The 20,758-nt window shown below is 48.2% G+C and overlaps 1 protein-coding gene across 3 annotated transcripts in view; it reads right to left on the reverse strand.

The window, feature by feature from the left end:
* Positions 1 to 17,620, reverse strand: part of Etv5 (ETS variant transcription factor 5) — a 63,876-nt gene extending 46,256 nt beyond the window's left edge. For 2 of the 3 annotated variants that reach the window (XM_041678198.1, XM_041678196.1), the window contains exons 1-5: positions 17,502 to 17,620; positions 14,528 to 14,660; positions 14,325 to 14,412; positions 14,148 to 14,195; positions 14,004 to 14,054 (exon numbers count right to left, since the gene is read on the reverse strand). In XM_041678198.1, coding sequence (XP_041534132.1) covers positions 14,004 to 14,054; positions 14,148 to 14,195; positions 14,325 to 14,412; positions 14,528 to 14,572 — 232 coding nt within the window. In that variant the 5' untranslated portion in view covers positions 14,573 to 14,660; positions 17,502 to 17,620. Of the gene's footprint in view, positions 1 to 14,003; positions 14,055 to 14,147; positions 14,196 to 14,324; positions 14,413 to 14,527; positions 14,661 to 17,348; positions 17,441 to 17,501 lie in introns of those variants that run through there. The other variant, XM_041678197.1, reaches the window with a different exon arrangement.
* Positions 17,621 to 20,758: the final 3,138 nt, after the last annotated feature.

Here is a 20,758-nt window from a genome sequence, read left to right on the forward strand (position 1 = left end):
GGCCTTTAATCCCAGCAATCAAGAGGTAGAGGCAGGTGGACCTCTGTGCATCTACAAAGCAAGTTCCAGGACAGCTAGGGTTGTTCCACAGTCGAAAAACCAAATAAATAAGTAAACAAATAAATAAATAAAGCAAAAACAGAAACAGAAGTATGCTGAGCTGAGCATGGTGGTTTATACCTGTAACTCCAGCATGAGGGAGGCCAAGGCAAGAACGTTAAAGTGCAAACTGGGGCCAGCCAGGGCTGTACAATTGAGTTCCCGGCCAGGCAGTTCTACGATGTGAGAGTCTGCCTCACACACCCTCAAAGCAAAAAAAAATACGCATGCCAGCTTAGGAAATACTTACAACGGAGGAAACACGGGATGGCAGTAGGATCCTGGTATGGCACCAAGGCTCGCCATACAATAGGAGACAGAACGATCCCCTGGTACAGTCAGCACCGAGGTGGGTATATGTCACATAGGGGCTGAAGTTTCAGGGAGGTTTAGTGTGCAGTCTTAAACTACAAGGACGGACAGATTTGTCTGAGGCAAAAGTCTTACACGAAGAAGAGCCTAGATTCTGCTCTGGGATAGAACTGGCGATTTGTGTGCACTGGGGAAGGCTGCCTCAGACTGGCAGTACTATTCAGGAACTTAGACTGGTGGTCAACCATGGTGGTATGAGGGGGTTTAGCACTGCTTATTACTGGATATCCATATTCTCTCTATGCTTCTCTCCCTCTCCATTTTCCTCTCCTTCCCAAATAGTCTCACTATGTAGCCTTGGTTGGCTTTCAATTCTTTATACAGACAAGGCTGGCCTCAAATTTTCTGGGATCCTCCTGCATCTGCCCCCTCAATGCTGAGATGACGGGTATCTGCCACCATGGCCAGATGGGTTATTTGTCTTGTATGTCATTTCAGCGAGGATCACAGGACTGTCACCCTGGTACTAGGGTTTAGGAAAAAGCAGAATTCATCAATGAACACCTACAGAAGACCTTGTCATACAGCCAGCACCACCCTCTGTACAATAACTAACTTAACGGCTGAAGGAGGAACCAATAAAGCTGGCTCCCGGAACATTTGACTTCGGGAGTCAGGTCTCTGCTGCAGTCAGCACAATCAGACCTAGAAACAAGGTAATAGAATCACCTAAAGAAAGGCTTTGACAAGAGAAGTGAATCTGGGGGAGGGAGGAAGTGAGGGAAGGGACTGGGAGGAGTGAAAAGAGATCGCTGTCAGGATGTAATATATGAGAGAAGAAAATTAATTAAAAAAAGTCAGCAGGGCTTTAAATGTAAAGCCACAACATGGACTATGGGAAAAAGGAACAAAAAGGGCCTAGGCTATGCGGGCATAGGACCCACTGAAGAATGAGGGTCACAGTTTTGAAAATCAAGCTAGCTGGATGTCAAGCTGTGGGAAATAACCAAAAGCAGGAGAGGCGGATCTTGCTACAGCAGGAACCAACTGACCAGAACCTTTGGGGGCACTACTTTTGGGGTATAAGCCCAGGGATCTTGTTAGTGATGAACTACCTAAAAATGCTAGGCACCTTTTGAAAGACTCTGTGGGGATGTGGGGACGGGGGCATCTACTCTGATCTAAGTGGGATGGCAGAGATACACAGTTGTCAGGACAGTGGAAGACTGGCTTCGAGTTCTGAAAATGGACACCCAGGGTCTCCACATGCAAGACTTAGAATTCTGAAGAAGGAAATTGAGCTGATCAAAGAACTGAACTCTGAAATTTTGACAGTTCCATGAAGCTGCCTGGGGTAGGGTCTCTCTCCCAAGACACAGGAATTAACAGTTCATTGGCTTTACTCCACTCTGTTCAATAGTCAACTGAAACCACAGATAGGGTAAGACAAAGACACCACGCTGTGTAAACCTTCCTCTTGAGGTCTGTCTATCTCTGATCAGCTTAGATTTAGGTAGAGGACTCCAGGCACCAACACAGCAGGTGCTAAGCTGTGGCCTGCACACTGTTGGGCTTTGCAGGGCATGCTTCCTCTGGAGACATGCTAGAGGGTATGGAGTTAGTCTTCCCTGACAAGGGCGCATCTGGGCTGGGGACAACATTTCTAACTTCAGCTTGTGTGGAAGTCATGTTATACTATTTTATCGTCTTACTGCTCCCGGAAGTATGACAACAGCAAGAGGCACGAGACAGATTCAACAGAGAACACTTGTCTAGTTTTGAGGGTGCCTTAGCACATGGGGTGATGCCAGCCTTGGGGGCTCTGGGTTAGAGTGCCATTTAGCTTCCAGAACAACAGATCCGGCTATGACCAAAGCAGGGTAAGATGAAAATGGGGCTTTACAGTCCCAAGGCAATTTCAATTTCTTTATGGGCAGGAACATTGACATGACAGGGGCTTTAGATGTGTGCTGGTACATTCTAGGAACTATAATGTTTATTTTAGCTCTTAACGAGATATAAACGGGGTGGGGGGGGGGGTGGGGGGAGCAGTTTAGAGGTTTGCTCCTGGTAGGTTCAGCTCACTAATGCTGGCTGGAAAGCACTTGACATCCCATAATTAAATCATCAAACCCAGAAGGTAAAAAAATTAAAGCTGCCCATGAAAGTAAATTTAGGAGACTTCTGTGCGATGTGCGACCCATCAGAAGGGAGAGTATGACAGACCAGGGAAACTGTGGTGGCTCCAGGAAAGACTTCCTAGTAAGGCCAAGGACACAATAACTCTTTGGTGTTCTGAGGATCACACAGAGAGGAAAAGCCTCGCTGGGAAGAACAACAATGGTCCTCAAAGCTCCCTACCTCATCTGCAACATGAGACTGGCAGCTGCCACCAAGGGAGTCAGTGGGTTGTACCTACAGACAGACAGGCTGGCCTATTTCAGACCTTTATTCAAAGCTCTTCAAAGGGAAGGGCGTGGTGGCATATACCTGTCGTCCCACTATAAAGGACGTTGGGACAGGAGGATTGCTTGAGTTTCTTACTTCTAGAGCAGCCTGGAGACTCCATTTGAGGAAAAAGCAAAAAATCTCGCAGTGTTGGCTAAGCCACAGCTCAGTGATACAGGACTTGCCTGGCATGTGTGAGACTCTGGGTTCATTGGGTACAGCAGAAAAACTGGCCAGTCTTGTCTGTGGTCATCTATTAGAGGTTGCCATGGATCTGGAAACACTGGCTTTATCCTTTCTTTGACTCTATCAGTACTAACAACAATGATGGTGGCTTTCAAAGAAAGCCTAGTTCAAATGGAAAGATTAACCAAAGTCCCCTGCTGTGAATCATCTTTTGTACACTGTGCAGACAGATGTATTGCTCTTATTAAAGGGCTAAGTGGCCAATGGCTAGGCAGGAAGAGGTTAGGCAGGACTTGCGGACAGGGAGAGAGCTTGGGGATAAAAGGAGGAGGGTTATTAGGAGAAGCAAGATGAGCCTGCCTTACTGAGGAAAGGTACCAAGCACATGGTAGAACGCAGATGAGAAATGTGGATTAATTTAAGTTGTAAGAGTTATTAATTTAACAAGATTCAAGCCTCTGTATGGTTATTTGGGAGTTGGCAGGTGGGACAGAAAATTCTGCCGACAGTCCCCTCCTCTTCCCAAAGTTGCAAAGTTGGTCTCAGGAGTGAGAGGAGCCCACTGTAGGCATAGGTACCAGATCAGACACCTCTTGACTCAGACCTCAACCTACGAATTGTCTACTAGTCTAACTCTGAACAGCTGCCTCTGGCTCTATATCAAATTGCATCACTTATAATTATAAACAGAAAACCGGTTATCAAATAAGGAAGGAAACTGGGTGACAAGGACTACAGCTGCCAAAGCCAATGATAGCACTTTTTTTTTTGAACCCAGGTGTATTAGTTTCAGATTCTTCCCTTCATCACCACACTTCAGCATCGCTCTCAAAGCAGCCCAGAGCTGTGCGGTACCTGCCCTTCAAAGGATGTGTCTATGTATGCCAAAAAGGCAAGCCTGGCGCTTTGGCATTCTAAGAGAGGGACTCTGGGGACCTCAAGTCCAAAGGTTAGAACTGAAGGGAGGAAACGGAGTAGAACACAGACCTAGACTGAGGGGATCATGCTATGGGTCTCTTACTCTGGGGGCTGGAGAGAAGGCTCAGAGGCTGAGTGCCTGCTGCTCTTCCAAATAATCTAAATGTGGTTCTCAGCACCTAAGTCAGGCAGCTCACAGCCTCTAGTCCCTTTTTAGCTCCAGGGGATCCCATGCTTCTTTTGGTCTCTATGTTTATATACATATACACATACATACATATATATGTACGTATACACACACACACACACACACACACACACACACACACACACACACCCAGAGGGCTTTAATTGTCAAGGAAAGGGCTTGCCCACCTGCACAGAGTCAACTCCAAGGAAAGCCAAGGCAAGCTTCTGGACCAAAAACAGCCCAGTCACCCAGTTAGAGTCTTTGCAGAGTTACAATGTAACTGATCGTTTGATCTGAGTGCCCTGCAGACTGTTTTACTACTTCCCTTCAGCCACCATGCCTAGGACATTAATATTCAACCTCTGCCAGTATGAGATACAACAGAAAAAGAGGCCCGAAGAGTGTCTGCGCTCCAGGCTCTAGGGTGGCCGGGTGGGAGACAGCAGCATGGCCGCACTGACCACGGCAAGCCTGGCTGTGAAGTTAGTCACAGAGTATTATTGTGAGGGAGTGGAGCTGGGGGAGGGGGTGCTCAAAGTGAACCTTTAGCTTGACCTTAAGCATCACTGTCTCGATAACTTTCTCTCATCTAAACTGACATAGAGGAAACTTTAGGAATATTAAAACCAGGCTATGTAGAGAGACCCTGTCTCAATAAAACAAACAAAAACAAAAGGAACATTAGAAGCGTCTGAAATGCATTAAGGCCTGTACAAGTCTTCAGCTTTGCTTTTAAAATTCGCCTTTCTAGTTTGACAGGAGGAAGTCCAAACTTTAGCAAAGTGGCCTCTCCCTAGAGCTATTTCTTTGTGTCACCTGCCACCTTTCCCTACAGGCAGGGCATCTGGGCACCTATGCTGGGCCCCGCTTCTCCAACATATGCAGATTTCCCTGGAGAAACAGAAGCAGCTGCTCAACCTAGGCCACCAACGAACACGTCACTACATGCATGCAAAAGAGCAAACAGAAGAAAAGAAACAGCCCAAATTCACTTTTTTTCCTAAGGTCATCATTGGAACATAGGCTTTGGGATCCTTTGTAGAGTTACTTCCTACTGTTTGGAGACCAGCACTGGGAGGTTGGGTGGGGCGAGAACAGAAGGTACCCTGCTCGTGTGCTGAGTACATGACCAGGTTCCTCTGACCTTGCAGAACATGGGTCCATGCCTGAGGAATGTACCAAAAAACACTACAGGACTTTTCCACTGTTGGAAGCACTTGGAGACTAAAGGATTTCTCAATGTGAACAGGAATGGAAAATGGGAAGTAGGGATTAAGCTTAATATTCATAAAAATAAGGATGCTCAGCATCTTCACAGAAGTAAAATTCTATGGCTGCTGAGGCAGGAAAGGGATGACAAAGGACCCGAGGACAATCGGAAAATGTCAGGGTATTCAGGTGACACAGGGTGATTGTCTCTATTCAAGTGTTTCCCATTAAGATTCAGATTAGGAAATCTGGGCAGGCTCCAGAATCTGGCCTTCACTATGGGTGGGTGGCTGTGTACAAGAGACACCCATGTTGTAGAGTATTTGTTTACACTACGAAGATATGTCTTTGCCAAGGCACCTTCTGGTTCATTTAATAAAGAGCTGAGTGGCCAAATGCTAGGCAGGAAGTGGTTAGGTGGGACTTCCAGAAAGAGAGGACTCTGGGAAGAAGGAGAAGTCGCCCAACACAAGGAGAGGAAATGAGAGGAACAAGATGGAAGAGAAGTAATGCCACTTGACAGAACAGATGAACATAAATGGGTTAGCTTCATTTTAGGAGCTAGCTAAGAACAATCCATACCATTATTTGGGAGCTGGCTGGCGGGACAGAAGGACTCTTTACCCAACCACTCCCTCTGGTATATACACGTGACTCTTGGGAATTGCTCTTCAGACCATTTCCAGACCTGCAGCTGAAATGCCTGGAGGGGGCAGTGAGTGTGTGCCCAGGGTGGGAGTGGGGGGCATCACCAGTCTCTTGACAGCAGACACCTAGAGCCACCTCTAGACAGGTTAACTCTGGCATAGGACAGTCTACCAAGGTCTATTCTCCCAGGAAGAGGGGTGGGGTTAAGGGGAGGCACCCTTGCAAGGTCAACTGCCAGAGAAATATTTGGGATAAAAAGTCCTTTTGACAAAACATAAACAACTTTATTTTGGTCATGAGGATGAAAGACAAATTTTAAAATCCTGCTGAAACGACATCCACCGTTACTGGTTAAGCTTTGCCCTTTAACTGTGTCATTCAGTGCTGACCTAGCCTAGCTCGCTGGAGGAGCTGGCTGTTAGCCAAGATGCTGGAGGATACTGAAGGGTATATTCTATTGAGCTGGGTACCCCTAAATCCAAGCACTTCCTGCATGAGGAGGTTCCTCTGGCTCTGGAGTTGTTCCAAGGCAGAGTTCTTTTTGGTACTCCCCGGGTATTTAATTGGAGAGGACCAACCCTTTCATTGGTGTTCAGGAAGTGGCAAAGCCACAGTGAGGGTGGCTTGTAACTAAATCCTGAAGTTTGGGAAACATCATTTTAAAGTGCCGCTTTCTGAGCCTAGACGAAAATTAACAAATGAGAGGCCAAGGGGTAGAGAGAATACTGTTTTATTGGCCCCTATGAAAGCCTAAAAACAAGAAACGTCCGCCTTGGCCTTGCAGATATTGATCCTGCAGACCTGGGAAAAAGGGCAGAGTTTGGGAGAGGGGCAGCCATCTTCGGGAGAGAAGTAACGCCATAGCCACAGAGGAAGTAAAGGGCTGACATCCTCAGACCAGGTCTCTCTGGAGAAAGTAGCCTGCCCTCCACCACTTTAGACTACTGTCCTAGAAAATGGAAGGCAGAGCAAGGAGGGAGGACTCGAGGCTTCTCAGATCCTCTGTAACTCACCCTCTCAGCCCAGAACAGCAGCCTGGTAGCGAGAGAGTTAAAAGCCAGCCCTTAAAAGAAAACTCATACCCCATTAAGCTCAGGCTTGGAGAGCAGGGAGCAGTTAGCAGGCCAAAGGAAACTAATTCTGGAGGTTCTCCAAGCTGCCAATCATGGGCATATTTCTAACAGTCCCAGCGTTGTTGGAGTTGGTTGTTTTTCCACAGGCTGCACAATGGGGTCTGGTTATTCATTGAAAAAGTCTGCCAGTGGGCCCCGCCCTCCATTCACAACCAATTTGGAATGCTCCATTCATGCAAGAGGGGGAGTCTGCAGCTAGCTGGGACAGACCTACTACTAGTGCCCAGGGCTCAGCTGTCGCCACAGAGAAGCTTGCTCGCCCAGTGCGATGTGTTTATATAAGAAATTCAGCCGCAGTAGGGGGCGCTGGCTGGGTCTGCACTCTCCCTAGGACCCAAATGGCTAGGATTACTGCTGAAATCTGCAAGGCTGAGCAAAGAGATGAGGTTCGGAAGACCTGCTATACCAGGCAAAGGGGTAAAGGAATAGCAGGACTTAGAATCGCTGTAGCTTCCAGGGGAGAATACCGGTTTCTACTGCCCTGATTTATATTAAGGGGCAGCGCTCTCTCTCTCTCTCTCTCTCTCTCTCTCTCTCTCTCTCTCTAGAGAGCTTGCCCTGCCAGACATCTTTTTCCCTGGTAGCTAACACAAGACGCCCCATTGCTCCCCAGGGCAGAGGGACTTGGGAGACATTAGGAATTTCAACAATTTCTTGGCTTCGGAGTGGCCCCTGAAGGGTTTAGCACACCCTCCTGGATGTCCAGGTAGCAAAACAGAAGACTGGAGCAGATCTGGAATGGGAGGATAAAATCTCTCAAGACTTCAGAGGGTACAAGGCTAAAAACTGGTTTGGTGTCTTTAGGGGACTTTTTTTTACCCCCTCCCTTTTGATTCCTCTAAACACTCAGTGATTACCCTGAGGGTGAATGGAAGGAACCTGTCTGCCAACCCAACTTGATTTCAAGGAGAAGTAGACTTCTTCAGGAAAATGATGGAAGGAGATCATTTTGAACTCGCAGGCTGCTTTCTTCATAGCAGACTTAAGTTCAAGTGTCTCATGCTCACTGCTTCTCACTCCCCACTTCTGAGACCTTTCTCAGTATCAAATTCCCACACAACGCCTTGCTGTTTGGGAGGTAAGTGTGGGACTCCTGGCCCAGATCTCTGCCTGCTCTGAGATCCTCTACCCCTGCCGCAATCCTCTAACCTCCCCTTTCAGAGCTGAGGGAGCCTCAGTTGTCTGCTGGGCAGGGTCTTTTTTTTTTTTTTTGTGGGGGGGAGAGGTTATTCTCCCAGGAAGGCCTGAGAACCAAGTCCACGGTTACCTCATGTACCTGACCCCCAAATGGACTTAAGCCCACACACACACTCACGCACCATGCCCACACCAGGAGTCTACAGTCTTGCTGTTCTTTTAAAAGAAGCCTAGAGGAGGGACAATGGCGGGAACTGACGACTGGAGCCCCCTGTTAACTGAGCTTGATGAGTTCACAAAATGAATTTTTTAAAAACCAACCTAATCCGGTAGTGGCATCAGCACACCTGGCATACATCCAAAAGCTGGGAGCCGCAACATGACGAGACTCTGAGCTCCCCGGATTCCAAATGGAGAAGCACTGAGTGCCAGGGGACAGATGGGGCCCAAGCTGCTCAAGGGCAGTGCCCGCCCAAGAGGGGGGAAGTCAGTGAGGCTGCTTCTTCCCACCATTTAAACCCAAGAAACGCAGCAGTCGCCTGTCTCACACACCCCAACCTGCCTCACCCCCAGGAATATTCTTTTCTGGGGCTGGGAACACAATAATGATTTGATAAGACAGAAGAAAGGGCAGAGAGACTCTCAGCTTTTCAGCTCCCGTATCTTTGTCTCATAAGACCCAAGGATGCTGGAGAGCAGGGGCTAAATGGTGAGTTCCTGATGGATGCCAGGATTTTGTTCCTTCTGGCACCCACACAACTGATCTGCCTGGCAGACAGATTCATTTCCCTACTCAAGGCTTTTTTCACCAAATACAAAGGACTGGAGAGGCTTCCCGACTCTCCTGGACAAGAGTAAAAGAGAACCACCACTGTTTTAAACATGCCTAACTTGACCATATGGCTTTCGTTTAGGCCAATGGTCTTAGGTCACTAACAGTTCTCAGGACGCTAGAGGCTATGAGACCAGGAACGGGCACTAATCATGGAGGGCCCTGTCTACAGCAAGACAGAGGACTAGCTAGCAAGGTCACGTGTAAAGTCTGTAAAGAAAGTCACGTGTAAAGTCTGGGACCGAATCAAATCATCTCTCCTCCACATTGTTCCTCTGCTTTCTTCTCTGTTCTCTCCCTTCTTTCAGTACTAACACCCCCCAACAGCCCTGAACAGCCAAACCTCCTCTTCCTCAGCCACCTAAGTTCTCTTTCTTCCAACAACCAATCTAGGATCCTTTTACTAGGGTGGTCTTGTTCCAAAGAGCAAGGGCTGCCAGCCAGCGCCCCCTCCCCACAACCCACCGTTACAACCGTGTTCTCAGAAGGGCCCCAGTGTCACTACTGTGCCTGGTGTTTGTGGCTTCAGGGTTAAACACAACCATTAACCCTGTGTCCCACTGAACTTAGGAAAAGCTGATTTTAACAGTTAATTAGCTGGTCCTTGGGAAATTACTTGTATTTCCTGCAGTCATTCCTTTATTATTTTTATTATTATTATTGAAATAAAGATTTTTTTAAAGAGAATTTCAAGGGGAAGATGGGGTCATTCAGATTTTAAGCCAATTTGTAAATTGTATGTGGTAGGGAGCTACGACTCTACGAAGAGATTCATGATCCCCCTCTGCATTAACTATTTCCATTACTCAAGATACTGGTAATTACTCACAATGCCACCCCTGAAACAAATGAGACGTTTAAAATAAATCAGAATTGAAACCTGCATTTAAAAAACACTCATTAGTACCCAGGAAGTCAGCTCAGAGAAATGAACCTATACAGCTTCCTCATTTCCACATCAAAGTCCCAAAGTACTCTGGAGTCCCGATCTTAACTGTGCCTCAGACTTAGATCTTAACTGTGCCTCAGACTTAACTCTGTGAAAAGACTTGGGAAAGGGGTAGAGAGACCCTGGAGCCCATGGTTTGTGTAACAAGTGGTCTGTGATATATTTATTCTCTCTCTCTCTCTCTCTCTCTCTCTCTCACACACACACACACACACACACACACACACAGACACACACACTATGCAAGGCATACAGTTTTAGACCTTTCTTTACAGTAATGCATCTTTAAGGAACTATGCCAGTTGTAACAATGTTTTTGCTTTATATCTCTTCCAAGTCCTAAATGGAAAATGTCTATGCCCTAACTTGTGTAACAGCATTTTCTGAGGTGCTGACAGGATGGCCAGCTAGCGCCCTAGCGCCTGTCTGAAAATCACGAGTCTGATCCACCCAGGCAGGCTGGCAACAGGACTACAGCTTTCCTTGAGGATTAAAAACTGGTACTGTTTATTTCACTGAATTCTTCCTGATTGCATCCAAACTCCATGTTGGTTTTCTCAGACTTTCTCTACAAGAGATTTCCAGCTCAAATAAGCTTGGATCTTCAAGTCACTTTCTAACACCAAGGGATTATTTGGGGGGAGGGGGTGGCACACCCGCAGGGCCCCTAGGCTCTAGAGCAGCAATCCTCAACCTGTGGGTCTCAATCCCTGGGGGGGGGGGGTACATATGCTATCCTGCATACCACATATTTACCATTATAATTCATAACCGCAGCAAAATTAGAGTCACGAGGTATCAATGGGAGTAATTCTATGGCTGGGGTCCCCACAGCATGAGGAGCTGTATTAAAGGGTCACAGTGTTAGGAAGGTTGAGAACCTCTGCTATAGAGGATGCACTTTCTGTTCTCTTGATTGTAATTTTTAAAATTTCCAACCAGGAGCTAGCAAGATGGCTGAGAGAATAAAAGTGCTTATCACCGAGCCTGATCACCCACACGCAGGGTGGAAAGAGAACCAATCCACACACTATCCTCCAGCCACTGTAAGAAAGCCGAGTCAGAGCGCAGGAGTGTGTATCCGTGAGACAGATGGAGTAAGCCGTTAAACTCACAGTGGGTCCATTTCTTTAAATCACATTCACAGGTAGATGTCTACAGGCAAGATACCCAAATCTCTCTTAGAAACTGGGCCTCTACTGTTTTTAAAATAAATAAACAACAAACATGTTTTCCACGTAATCCTTTCAAAAGACAGTTGCAGGAGCTGATCTTTCACACAAGGCTATGGCAAGTGCTCACAGGGAAGCAAGGTATGCAGTTTGATAGAAGGGCTCCACCAGCTCCCCTGGGGATCCCTTGCCAGTCTGAGCCTGATCGAACACAACAACCTGCATGAACGAAGAGTTCCAGGCTCCCAAAGCCATAATGGGGCTCTTGCCTCAACACTCCGGACAGGTCAGTCTATTTGATTCCACCTTTCCCCAAGCTCTACCTCAGAAAGAGTCGGGACAAGATTATTACGAGGCTTATTTAGGCTACTTGACCATCTACGTTATCCTTAAAATACAGACAAGCTCAACCGTAAGCAGTTATGACCAAAAGCAAACAGACAAAAGTCACAACAACAAATAACCATTATATCTGGTAGGCAGGGGCAGCCCCCAAAGTACCTGCACTTCAGGTATGGTATTTTAATTAAAGAACCCAGCGCATTCCATCTGCCGAGCAGGGATCATTTCTAGAGCACTAAGACACATTTATCGATTTCTTTGCTCAAGACTACTCCCACAGATAAGAATCTCTGCAGAGGAACTCTGCCCTGCTGCCGTCACCCCCACCCCCCACCCCAAGACCAGGCACAGAGCATGCAATCAATCTGAGGTCAGCTGTCTCACCTCCCTCTTAACTCTGGGGGGGGGGGGGAAGGGTTACAGAGAAACAAACTGTAATGTTCAAAGAACCTCTGCCATGAGAGCCACCTCCCAAGCCAACAGAAGCCTACCCTGCTCTGGGTAGGAACTGCAAAGGCTGGGCCAAACTGTCAAGACAGAAACAAGATTGAGTAGATCTATCTCTCCGCTCGAAAACACTCCCCCTCACCACACACACACACACACACACACACACACACACACAGCCCCCTCCAGTTATCTCTACTTAGCCTTTCAATGGCAAGTTCCCCAATCGCTTGAAAGCAATCAAGGAGCAATAATAAGCATTTCCTTTTGTACAGCCGATCTCCACAGCAAGCCGTGACAAAGCTAAGGTAGCTGCTAGCGATTCATCCACGGGCTGCAGCCTATCCCCTCTTCAAGTTTCATGGCATTTTGCCTTGAACACGAGGCCTATCATTACAGAATGCTTAGCTGGTACCTCTGCGCTTTTATCTAATAGATTTAGGACACCCCACTTTTAGGCAGACCCAGATACTCGCTCTCCGAGTGGCATTTTTACACATGCATGCACACGTACGCCCCAGAGGTAAAACAAAAGCTGAGAAGAATCTGCTGGTGCAAAATGAGAACTCAAATACCAGTTTGAGCCGGGCGATGGTGGCGCACACCTTTAATCCCAGCACTTGGGGGGCAGAGGCAGGCGGATCTCTGTGAGTTCAAGACCGGCCTGGTCTACAGAGCTAGTTCCAGGACAGGCTCCAAAGCCACAGAGAAACCCTGTCTCGAAAAACCAAAAAAAAAAAAAAAAAAATCCCAGTCTGGCTCAGGTGCTTGCTATTATAAAGCATGACTAAGAGACATGAATTTCTCTCTATGATGCAACTCTCAAGAGAGGCAGCATTCTCCAGCCCGCTCTTAAACCTGCTCATTCGCCAGTGACTAATGCTCTCTAGAGCAGCCTGGTGCTGCTCCAATTTCATCAGCCAGCTTTGTCCTTGGTAGCTTTGCCTGGACCATAAAGCCCCCAAATGCGTTGAGGGCAGCCCAGAAAGAGCAGGGCAAAGCCAACTATGTGCTGCCAGCATCAGCAGCCATTGTGGAACCCTGCATCGATTATTTTAAGGAACGAACACTCAGAGACCATGAGGAAAAAAGGGCTTTACTCTTCTCAACAGTGAGGTCATAACAACCACATGACAAGCGCAAATCAAAGCCTTCTGTGACCACCCTTCTTCACTGGCTTAGAAGCAAAATTGCCATGTTAGGTGGACCCACAATCAATAGGAATTTTCCATTAAACATGTGCTGTACTTTTCAAAGGAAGAAAAGTGTCTTCGCCTTAAGTATAGCTCTGTTTTTGCAATGCTAGCGACTGGGCTTGGAACCCTATACACGCCAGGCATACGAGTGAGCTACATCCTCATCCCAAGAAATAAATTTATAAAACAAATAGACAAAAAAAAAAAAAGAATTTGAAAAAAACCATATGATCAATAGACACTAGGGGCTGGAGAAATGGCTCAGCAGTTGAGAGCACTTGCTGCTCTTCCAGAGTTCCCAGCACCCACAAAAGGTAGATCACAACCACCTGTTAACTCTAGTTCTTGGGGATTTGACACCCCCTTCTGGTCCCTGCAAGTACTAACACGCATAATACACACACCTCTCACCCCCAGATAAATCTGGAAGACAAAAAGATGTTTGACACACGATCATATATGGTGAAATTCTCATTACAGCCACCATGTGGTGGCTGGGAATTGAACTCAGGACCTCAGGAAGGGCAGGCAGTGCTCTTAACCGCTGAGCCACACAGATGGAAAACTAGCTTAACATTCTGGAGTTCAAGTTTTTAAGGTAAAAAGCAGTTTTATTAAAATTATCTTGAGTAAATCTTATCTCCAAAAGAGCCCAAAATGATTAAAATACAGGTATACCACCGCCCAAAATCCTCTGGCTATCGCTGAAGAACGCATTCTACAGGGAAAGATCCAAGACCAAACAATTTCAGAACAAGTGTTACCAGCAACAGAAAAGAACTTACAGTTATCAGACTGGAAATCTGGGACAAATTGTTCATCATCAGGAACTTGAGCTGGAAAAGAGACCTCTGTTTTAGATCTTTGTACTGCAAGGAAAGGCACAGTGGAATGTTTCACATAAAGAACAGCACAGTCAAGAAACTTGCCTTCAGCTAACCAAGCCTCTTGAAGTTGACTAAGATCCTGAAACAACTCTGCAATTAAAAAAAAGAAAAAAGGATTCAGAATGAGGTTATTTCTTGTGCTTAGGAGGAGCAGGGGAGGCTGCGCACTGGTGATCTGAGCAGTCTGAGGAGGCCGCGGCACAGGGAAATCTCCACTACCTTCAGAATCGTGAGCCAGATCCGTATCCAAAAACTTCCTCTTTCTGTCCGTCACAGGTCGCCCTCGACAGTCCTCTGAGCGAGATTTCTGAAAGAGGTTGACAAATGAAGACTCAAGTGCAGTAAAAGGGGTGCAGAGGGGGTTCCACCCGCTCCTCCACACCAAAGAGCTCAGGGACAAAACAGCAGAGACGCCAACTCACCCCTGGGACCATAAAAGGGACTTGTTGATCACAAAACCCATCCATGGTGCTTCCAAAGTCTCTGGTACCACCGTGAAAGGCTTCAGCATTGAGTAGTTTCTGGGGTATGTAGGGGGGGAGTATAGAGATCCTCCTGTAACATGAATTTGGGAGATTTAAAGTGTCGTGGGGGTGGGGTGGGGTGTAGTCTTTCCTTCTTGCCTGTGCAGTAGGTCATATCTCTGCGTCCCCAAAGCCTACTCAAGGTGTAAACTTTCAGGATAAGTTTTCAAAGCTCACTAGGCACTCGGGGACAAATCCATTTATATGATCATCAGGGAGGGTGTTGTCCATGGTAGAACACTTAACCAGCAGCATGCACAAGGTCCTAGGTTCAATCCCCAGTAATGACGGAAAAAAGAAAGAGAAAAAAAATTGCCTGTCTACCACATAAACCAAAACCAAGCAACCAACTAAACACCTCAACTTGTTAACTTATTTTTTTTTTAAGATAATTAAGTTTTTGATAGTGCAGTAACAAGAACTAGAGAAACTGGGTTAAGTATTCCAAATTATTGGCAATTAAGAAACTAAGATACATGTGTTTTTCAAAGCATTTTATAGGTCTCTTTGTAGGTCTTTGGTAAAAACACTAGGTATAGTTCCAGGAACAAACTGATCAAAAGTATACTTTCTTCACACACAATTCTTTATTTAAAACCTAAACCTTCTGTCCAAACAGGTGTGTATACCTGAAATGACATAAACATCTCCATGGCAACTTACAAAAATTATCTGCCATCGACTAAACTTGTAGAAGAATGAAACATCTTTAAGAGATAAAGGAAACTCAATTTCACTTTATATATTTATGCAGCTCTATCAAAGCACACCCCCCAACTCCAAAAAAAAAAAAAAACAAACTTTCAAAGCAAAAAGATCCATGGAAAGAAAATGCCCTTTACTGAGCAGTGAAGTCAAATTTCCCAACAAAAACAGTAAAACACTGGTAAGAATTGGACAACAAAAGAAGACACTTTTCTAACGTGGGAGGGGCTTATCAGCAAATTTAGAAAGAGATCACCTTTCTTAAACACCTGATTTTCCAACTAAAAACTCAGGTCAAAGCAATGGGGGGGAGGGCATGATAATTCACTCACCCCGGTTCTGAATAACAGAAAGCCCTAAATAGCCATTTCTTTTCACTTGTACAAACTAGCCAACTTTTTTCACAGTACCCTTTCCATCTCACTTGTTTCCCATGCTGTGAACACCATATCAAATTTTCATAAGCGAGCAGGATGCGAGAAAACCCCTCGCAGCCAGTTCTTGGCCCAAGTAATCAGATATTTTCAAAGTCAAAGGAAAGAGAGTTCACAACTTCCTAGAAAAACAGCCCTGCCAGCTCGCCCTCCACACAGTGCAAACAGCGTTCAGAATGAGGCCTCTCTCTAGTACCCAAATCTGAAAAACCTTAGTAGAGTCGAGAAGCATGAAAGAATTCTGTGTTGTATTTAAAAACCTATCTGATTAAATTGTGGCCTCAGAAATTCTTAAATGTCTGTTGTGGGTAAGAGGAAAACGTGTAGGAAACTGAAGGGTAAAATATTTTTAGAATCTCATGATGCACAAAAATATCTTTTGAAAAAAAAATTAGTAAAAGAAGCTGCCCTAAGAGAATCCAAAAGCAGCACCGAGAATCTTCTAAGTAGCCCTTAGAGTTCAAGGGCTGGAAACATTGTGTTCAAAGTATCTTTTAAAAGCCTGCAGGGAAGTCGCTCCAGTTCATCCTGGAGTTTTAAACCACTTCCTTTGTGTCGTCGTCGCTCCCCCCCCCCCAAAAAAATCCGGGCGCCCCCAGGAAAACTTTCAGCGCAGCGACCCGAACGAGGCCCCTCCCCGTGGCGCGCAGCGGGCCTGGTTTTATGAATGGGAGAACAAGCCGCGGCCGCCACCGCAGGTAGAGGCTGTAACTGGATCCCTCGCGCCGGGCCCCATTCACAAAACAAGACACACTTCCACCCAATTCCCAGCCTTCCCATTCATGAAAACTCCTTCAGCTGCGCCCCCGCCCCCACTCCCAACGCACGCCTAGCCTCCGACGCAGGCCCCTCACCCCAGCGTCTTAGGAAAAAGAAGCTCACTGCTTCATTCACAAAAAAAGGGAGAGAGAGAGAGAGAGAGAGAGAGAAAAAAAGCCTCAGCGAGCTCCGAGTCCACGAAAGAAACCTGCTTCATTCATAAAAGTCACCCACATTCAGAAAACGAGGTGCGGCGCTGGGCGATACCAGTCGCCTCTAATTTACTCCCGACCCCACACGCCTTCTTTCGTCGCCCCCCTACTCAACCCCCACTCCGCTGAACGCCCCCCCTCCGCACCACCCCAATGCAAGCCAGTCCCCGAATCCTGCACGAGGCTCCAGCATCTCTCGACTAGCTCGGCACCGCTTCTCTGCCCTCCAGGCCGCAGCTCAGGCGGCCCCAGGCACCCTCAGCCCGCAGAGGAGGGAGTGGGGGGCTGGGGGCCCGCTGCCCATTCTCTAACTTGCCAGGCCCACAGAAGTTCGGGCCGATCCTGCATCCGCAGGCAGCACACGTCGGTGTCATTTAACTCTCGGGGTTCTGGAGCGACACCCCTAAAACTGCTGCCCGCCCCCCTCCCACCTAAGAGTCGCGGAGCGTTTCTTCTCGCGAGCCTCCCAGGGCCCTCGGGGGCCCACAACTCGGCGCCCCGCACCCCGTTCTTGCACCCCGTTCCCGCAGCCTGCGCCCCGCAGCCTGCGCCCCGCACCCCGCTCCCTGCACCCGCTCCAGCATCCCGGGTGCCTCCTCCACGACGTACGGAAACCGGCTCTCCGCTCGCTCCGGAACCGCTAGCCGCCCCCGCCCGATGCCTCCCAGGAACCGAACCGAACCGGGCCTGGGGGGGAGGGGGCGGCTAGCTCCAGGAGTCACCCCAGGCACACCCGACGGAGAACTCGGAACCGGCCCGCACCTGAGCGGCCACTCCGCGCGCCCGCCTGCGCGCCTCGGTGGCGGGCTGGGCCGCAGCGATCGGGGTTGAGGACCGCTCCGCGCGCCGGCCTCCGGACTCTGCGCCGCCCTGCAACCGGCTGCAGCACTGGCCCGGCCCCCGCCGGCTCCGCCCGCCGCCATTGGCTCGTGGCCCAGAGCAGACACGTCCTCATTGGTCCCCGGTCGTACCCCCGGCTGCCCATCACCTCTTGTTTACCCTGTCTTCAGGCAAATCCAGCTGGGCCGCCCCACCAACTGCAGCGCCCATTGGCTAACGGTCGGCCTCTCTCACCGCCCTCAGAGGTCTGTTTTACATAATTTATGCACTGGGCGCCATTGACCAATCAGCACCGGCTTGTTTATATAATGAATGTAAGGACGTTTTTCATTCATAAAAAACGCGACCTGAGGGGGAGCTGAGCTGAGTCAGTGAAGCTCTTAAAGGGGCCACTCGCGAAGTTCCCCCCCCCTCCCCCGGCCTCCGCCTGCGCCTCTCCTCCCGCCACCCCCGCGCGGGGCCGCTTGGCGCCAGGCGTTCGCAGCTGCAGCAGCGAGCTAAGTTATCATTTTAGAACTCAGGCGAGAGGAATTCGTCATTCCACACACCGAAACTCGCTGACCCGCCTGGGCATTCGGCCCATAGAAACACAGAAAACGGAAACCGAGCCCTCTAATCTTAGCTACCTTGAAAAGGAGAGGCTTTAATTTCTTTTAACCAGGTTTCCAGTGAAAAGAATAAGCAGTTATCTTCCTTTAAAAACCCGAGCTCTTCCATTTTTTAGTTGATGTTTCATATTGACAAAGCCCGGCCTGATCGCGCCTCCTCGGGTTAATTGACTCTGAGCTCTGCAATTTAGAGGCTCCCAGCAGAAATCCGGTTCTCGGGCCGCACGGGACCAGTAGAGGGCCTTGGAAGCACAAATCCCTCTGAAACGTGTGTGCAGAGTTAGACCGTTTGCTTCCCTCCCGGGCTGCTTGTTTTCCGTTTAATGCAAGATGGTGTATTTGCGAATTAGATGCCGTGCAGCTGGGAACTGGGAGAAGCAGCGTTGCTTGCCAAGAGATCGGGCACTGACTGCAACCGCTGAGATTCTTAACAGGGTGTTCCAGAAAACAAACAAACAAACAATCCTCTACCCTCCACCTTCTCGCCCCACTCCTGCGACCGACATCGGCCGGCAGTTCTCTTCTCTTCCCAAGGATGCTAGGCCGCCTGTAAGGGAGTTCACTGCCAGCGGGAGAGCGGGATGTCAAAGTTAGAACTTCAGCAAAAGGGTTCCTAAATTGTTAAACTATCGGTGCCGGAACCCCCACAAATGGGAGGTGCCCTGTGGATTTCTAGGGTCCGCGGTCTTTCCCCTCTCTGCTTGTCTATCAGAGCTGGCCCTTGATGTGTTGATCACAGTCTTTGATCAGATTGAATGCTGTGGTGAAACCTGGTCCCAGGCCCAGAGGGCTGAGTTATCGGTTTTGCCAGAGACTGGCAAGGGCACCAGTTGATGTGTGGGAAGGAGCTTTGAACTTTTTAACGAGCAATTCCTTGATATTTAATTTCCTGCTTGAGGACTGTGCTTCGCTTAGCACCAATCCTACTGGATGACTGGAGAGTCTGCCCTTTTCTGCTAGTTCTTCCTGCTTGTTTCTGACATCCCTGAAGGCTTTGGATCCAGCTCCTTGCAGGGCCCCCACTAGCTCCAGATCCTCCCTTGCTTCTGGGTCCACTTGCCACCACCGTCCTGCCCTGTTCTCATTCCAGGCCAGCCTCCTTGGTTGACTTTCTCCAAGAGTTTCCTAGGCCCCCTCACAATGATCCCTTCACATCCCTCTCTCCGTGCCTGGAGTGTGGGGCTGCTGACCTTTGCCTCAGACCGAAGTTCTCTGTTCCTCTTTGGGAAGAGGATGAGAAATGTATAGGTTGAGGAGCAGCAAACAGAGGCGAATTGGGACAAGGGTAAGTGTGGTGTGTCGTACTTGATTTATTTATTTGTTGCTTTTTGACACACGGCCTTGATATATCTAGCTAGATTGGCCCTGAACTCACTGTGTAGCCCAAACCACCTTGATTTCTCTAGTCTTCTCTTCCTTGTAAATATCGGAATTGCAGTCATATGCCAACACTCCTGGGCAGTGACGGTAATTTGAGAAGATAGAACTTGCCTAGAAGGAACAAGGTCTTGGCTTATAGCCCTGGTACCACAGCAAAGAGGAACGTTGATAGAGTATCATAGGTGGGGATTATGCTGCATTAAAGCTATTGGTAATTAATAACTTAGTCATTCAGCAAACATTTAATTTGTACCAAATATTCAGTCAGACCCTGTGCTAGGCAAATTAAAAAAAAAAATTACAAAGGTATATGAGATCCAGTGGTTGCCTTGGAAAGCCCATTACCACACAGTTCTCCAGGGATTATCTGATTTCTCTCAGCGAGTGAGGCAGTAAGAACGATTCATATCTTCACTCTACAAATGAGAAACTAAGGCACAGCACTAATCCATCCACTGCTGAAGGTAAACAAGAGCGGAGGTCACACTCCACAGCAACCCCCCCCCCCCCCCCAGGAGTCCCACCGGCCTCTGGGCTAAGCAAGCCACCCAGCGACAACATCTGAACAGAGTCCAGAGGCCAAACTGGGTTCCCCTCCTCTCCGGCTTTCCCAATCCATTCCCGCTCCAATCTCTTTCTCTTGTTATCTTTGCCGATACGAGAGTTAAGGTTAGCGTGGAGAAGCTCCTTGTCTACTGCACTGGGGCTCTGCTCCTAAGAACATATTGACATAGGGGGATTTGTAGAACAAGTGCTCTAATGACCGTTCCTTCTCCTCCAGGAGAGAAACAGAATTGGCAAAGAAAACAACAAGAGACCTGCCCCCTGGGACATTCATCTTGTGTCAATCTAGCCTTTGTCCTTGGACAGTGGCAAAACGCGGTCACAGTGAGAAACTAGACCCTTGTTCTCCACACTCAGCTTGCAGCCGTGGGGGAAAGAGAGGAGGGGGGGGCTGCTTTGACCGGGTCCCCCGAAAATGCCAAAGCCAGCTGGAGTCTGAGGCAAGCAACCTGGCTTTAAGCTGGCAACCAAGCTGATGCAAATGGTCAGGTTTGTCCCCTTGCGCTAGCTGCTGGCCTCCTGTCCCAGTCAGACATGCTGTGGTGAGTGTGGTCCTGGGGTGCTAGCACATACCCCCAGGTTTCTCTCTTCTTTTATAGTGTGGAAGAGAGGATTTGAAGACAAGGG

This window comes from Microtus oregoni, unplaced genomic scaffold, assembly GCF_018167655.1.
Source record: "Microtus oregoni isolate MIOR12 unplaced genomic scaffold, Mior012 000029F_ref0000214, whole genome shotgun sequence".
Classification (NCBI taxonomy): Eukaryota; Metazoa; Chordata; class Mammalia; order Rodentia; family Cricetidae; genus Microtus; species Microtus oregoni.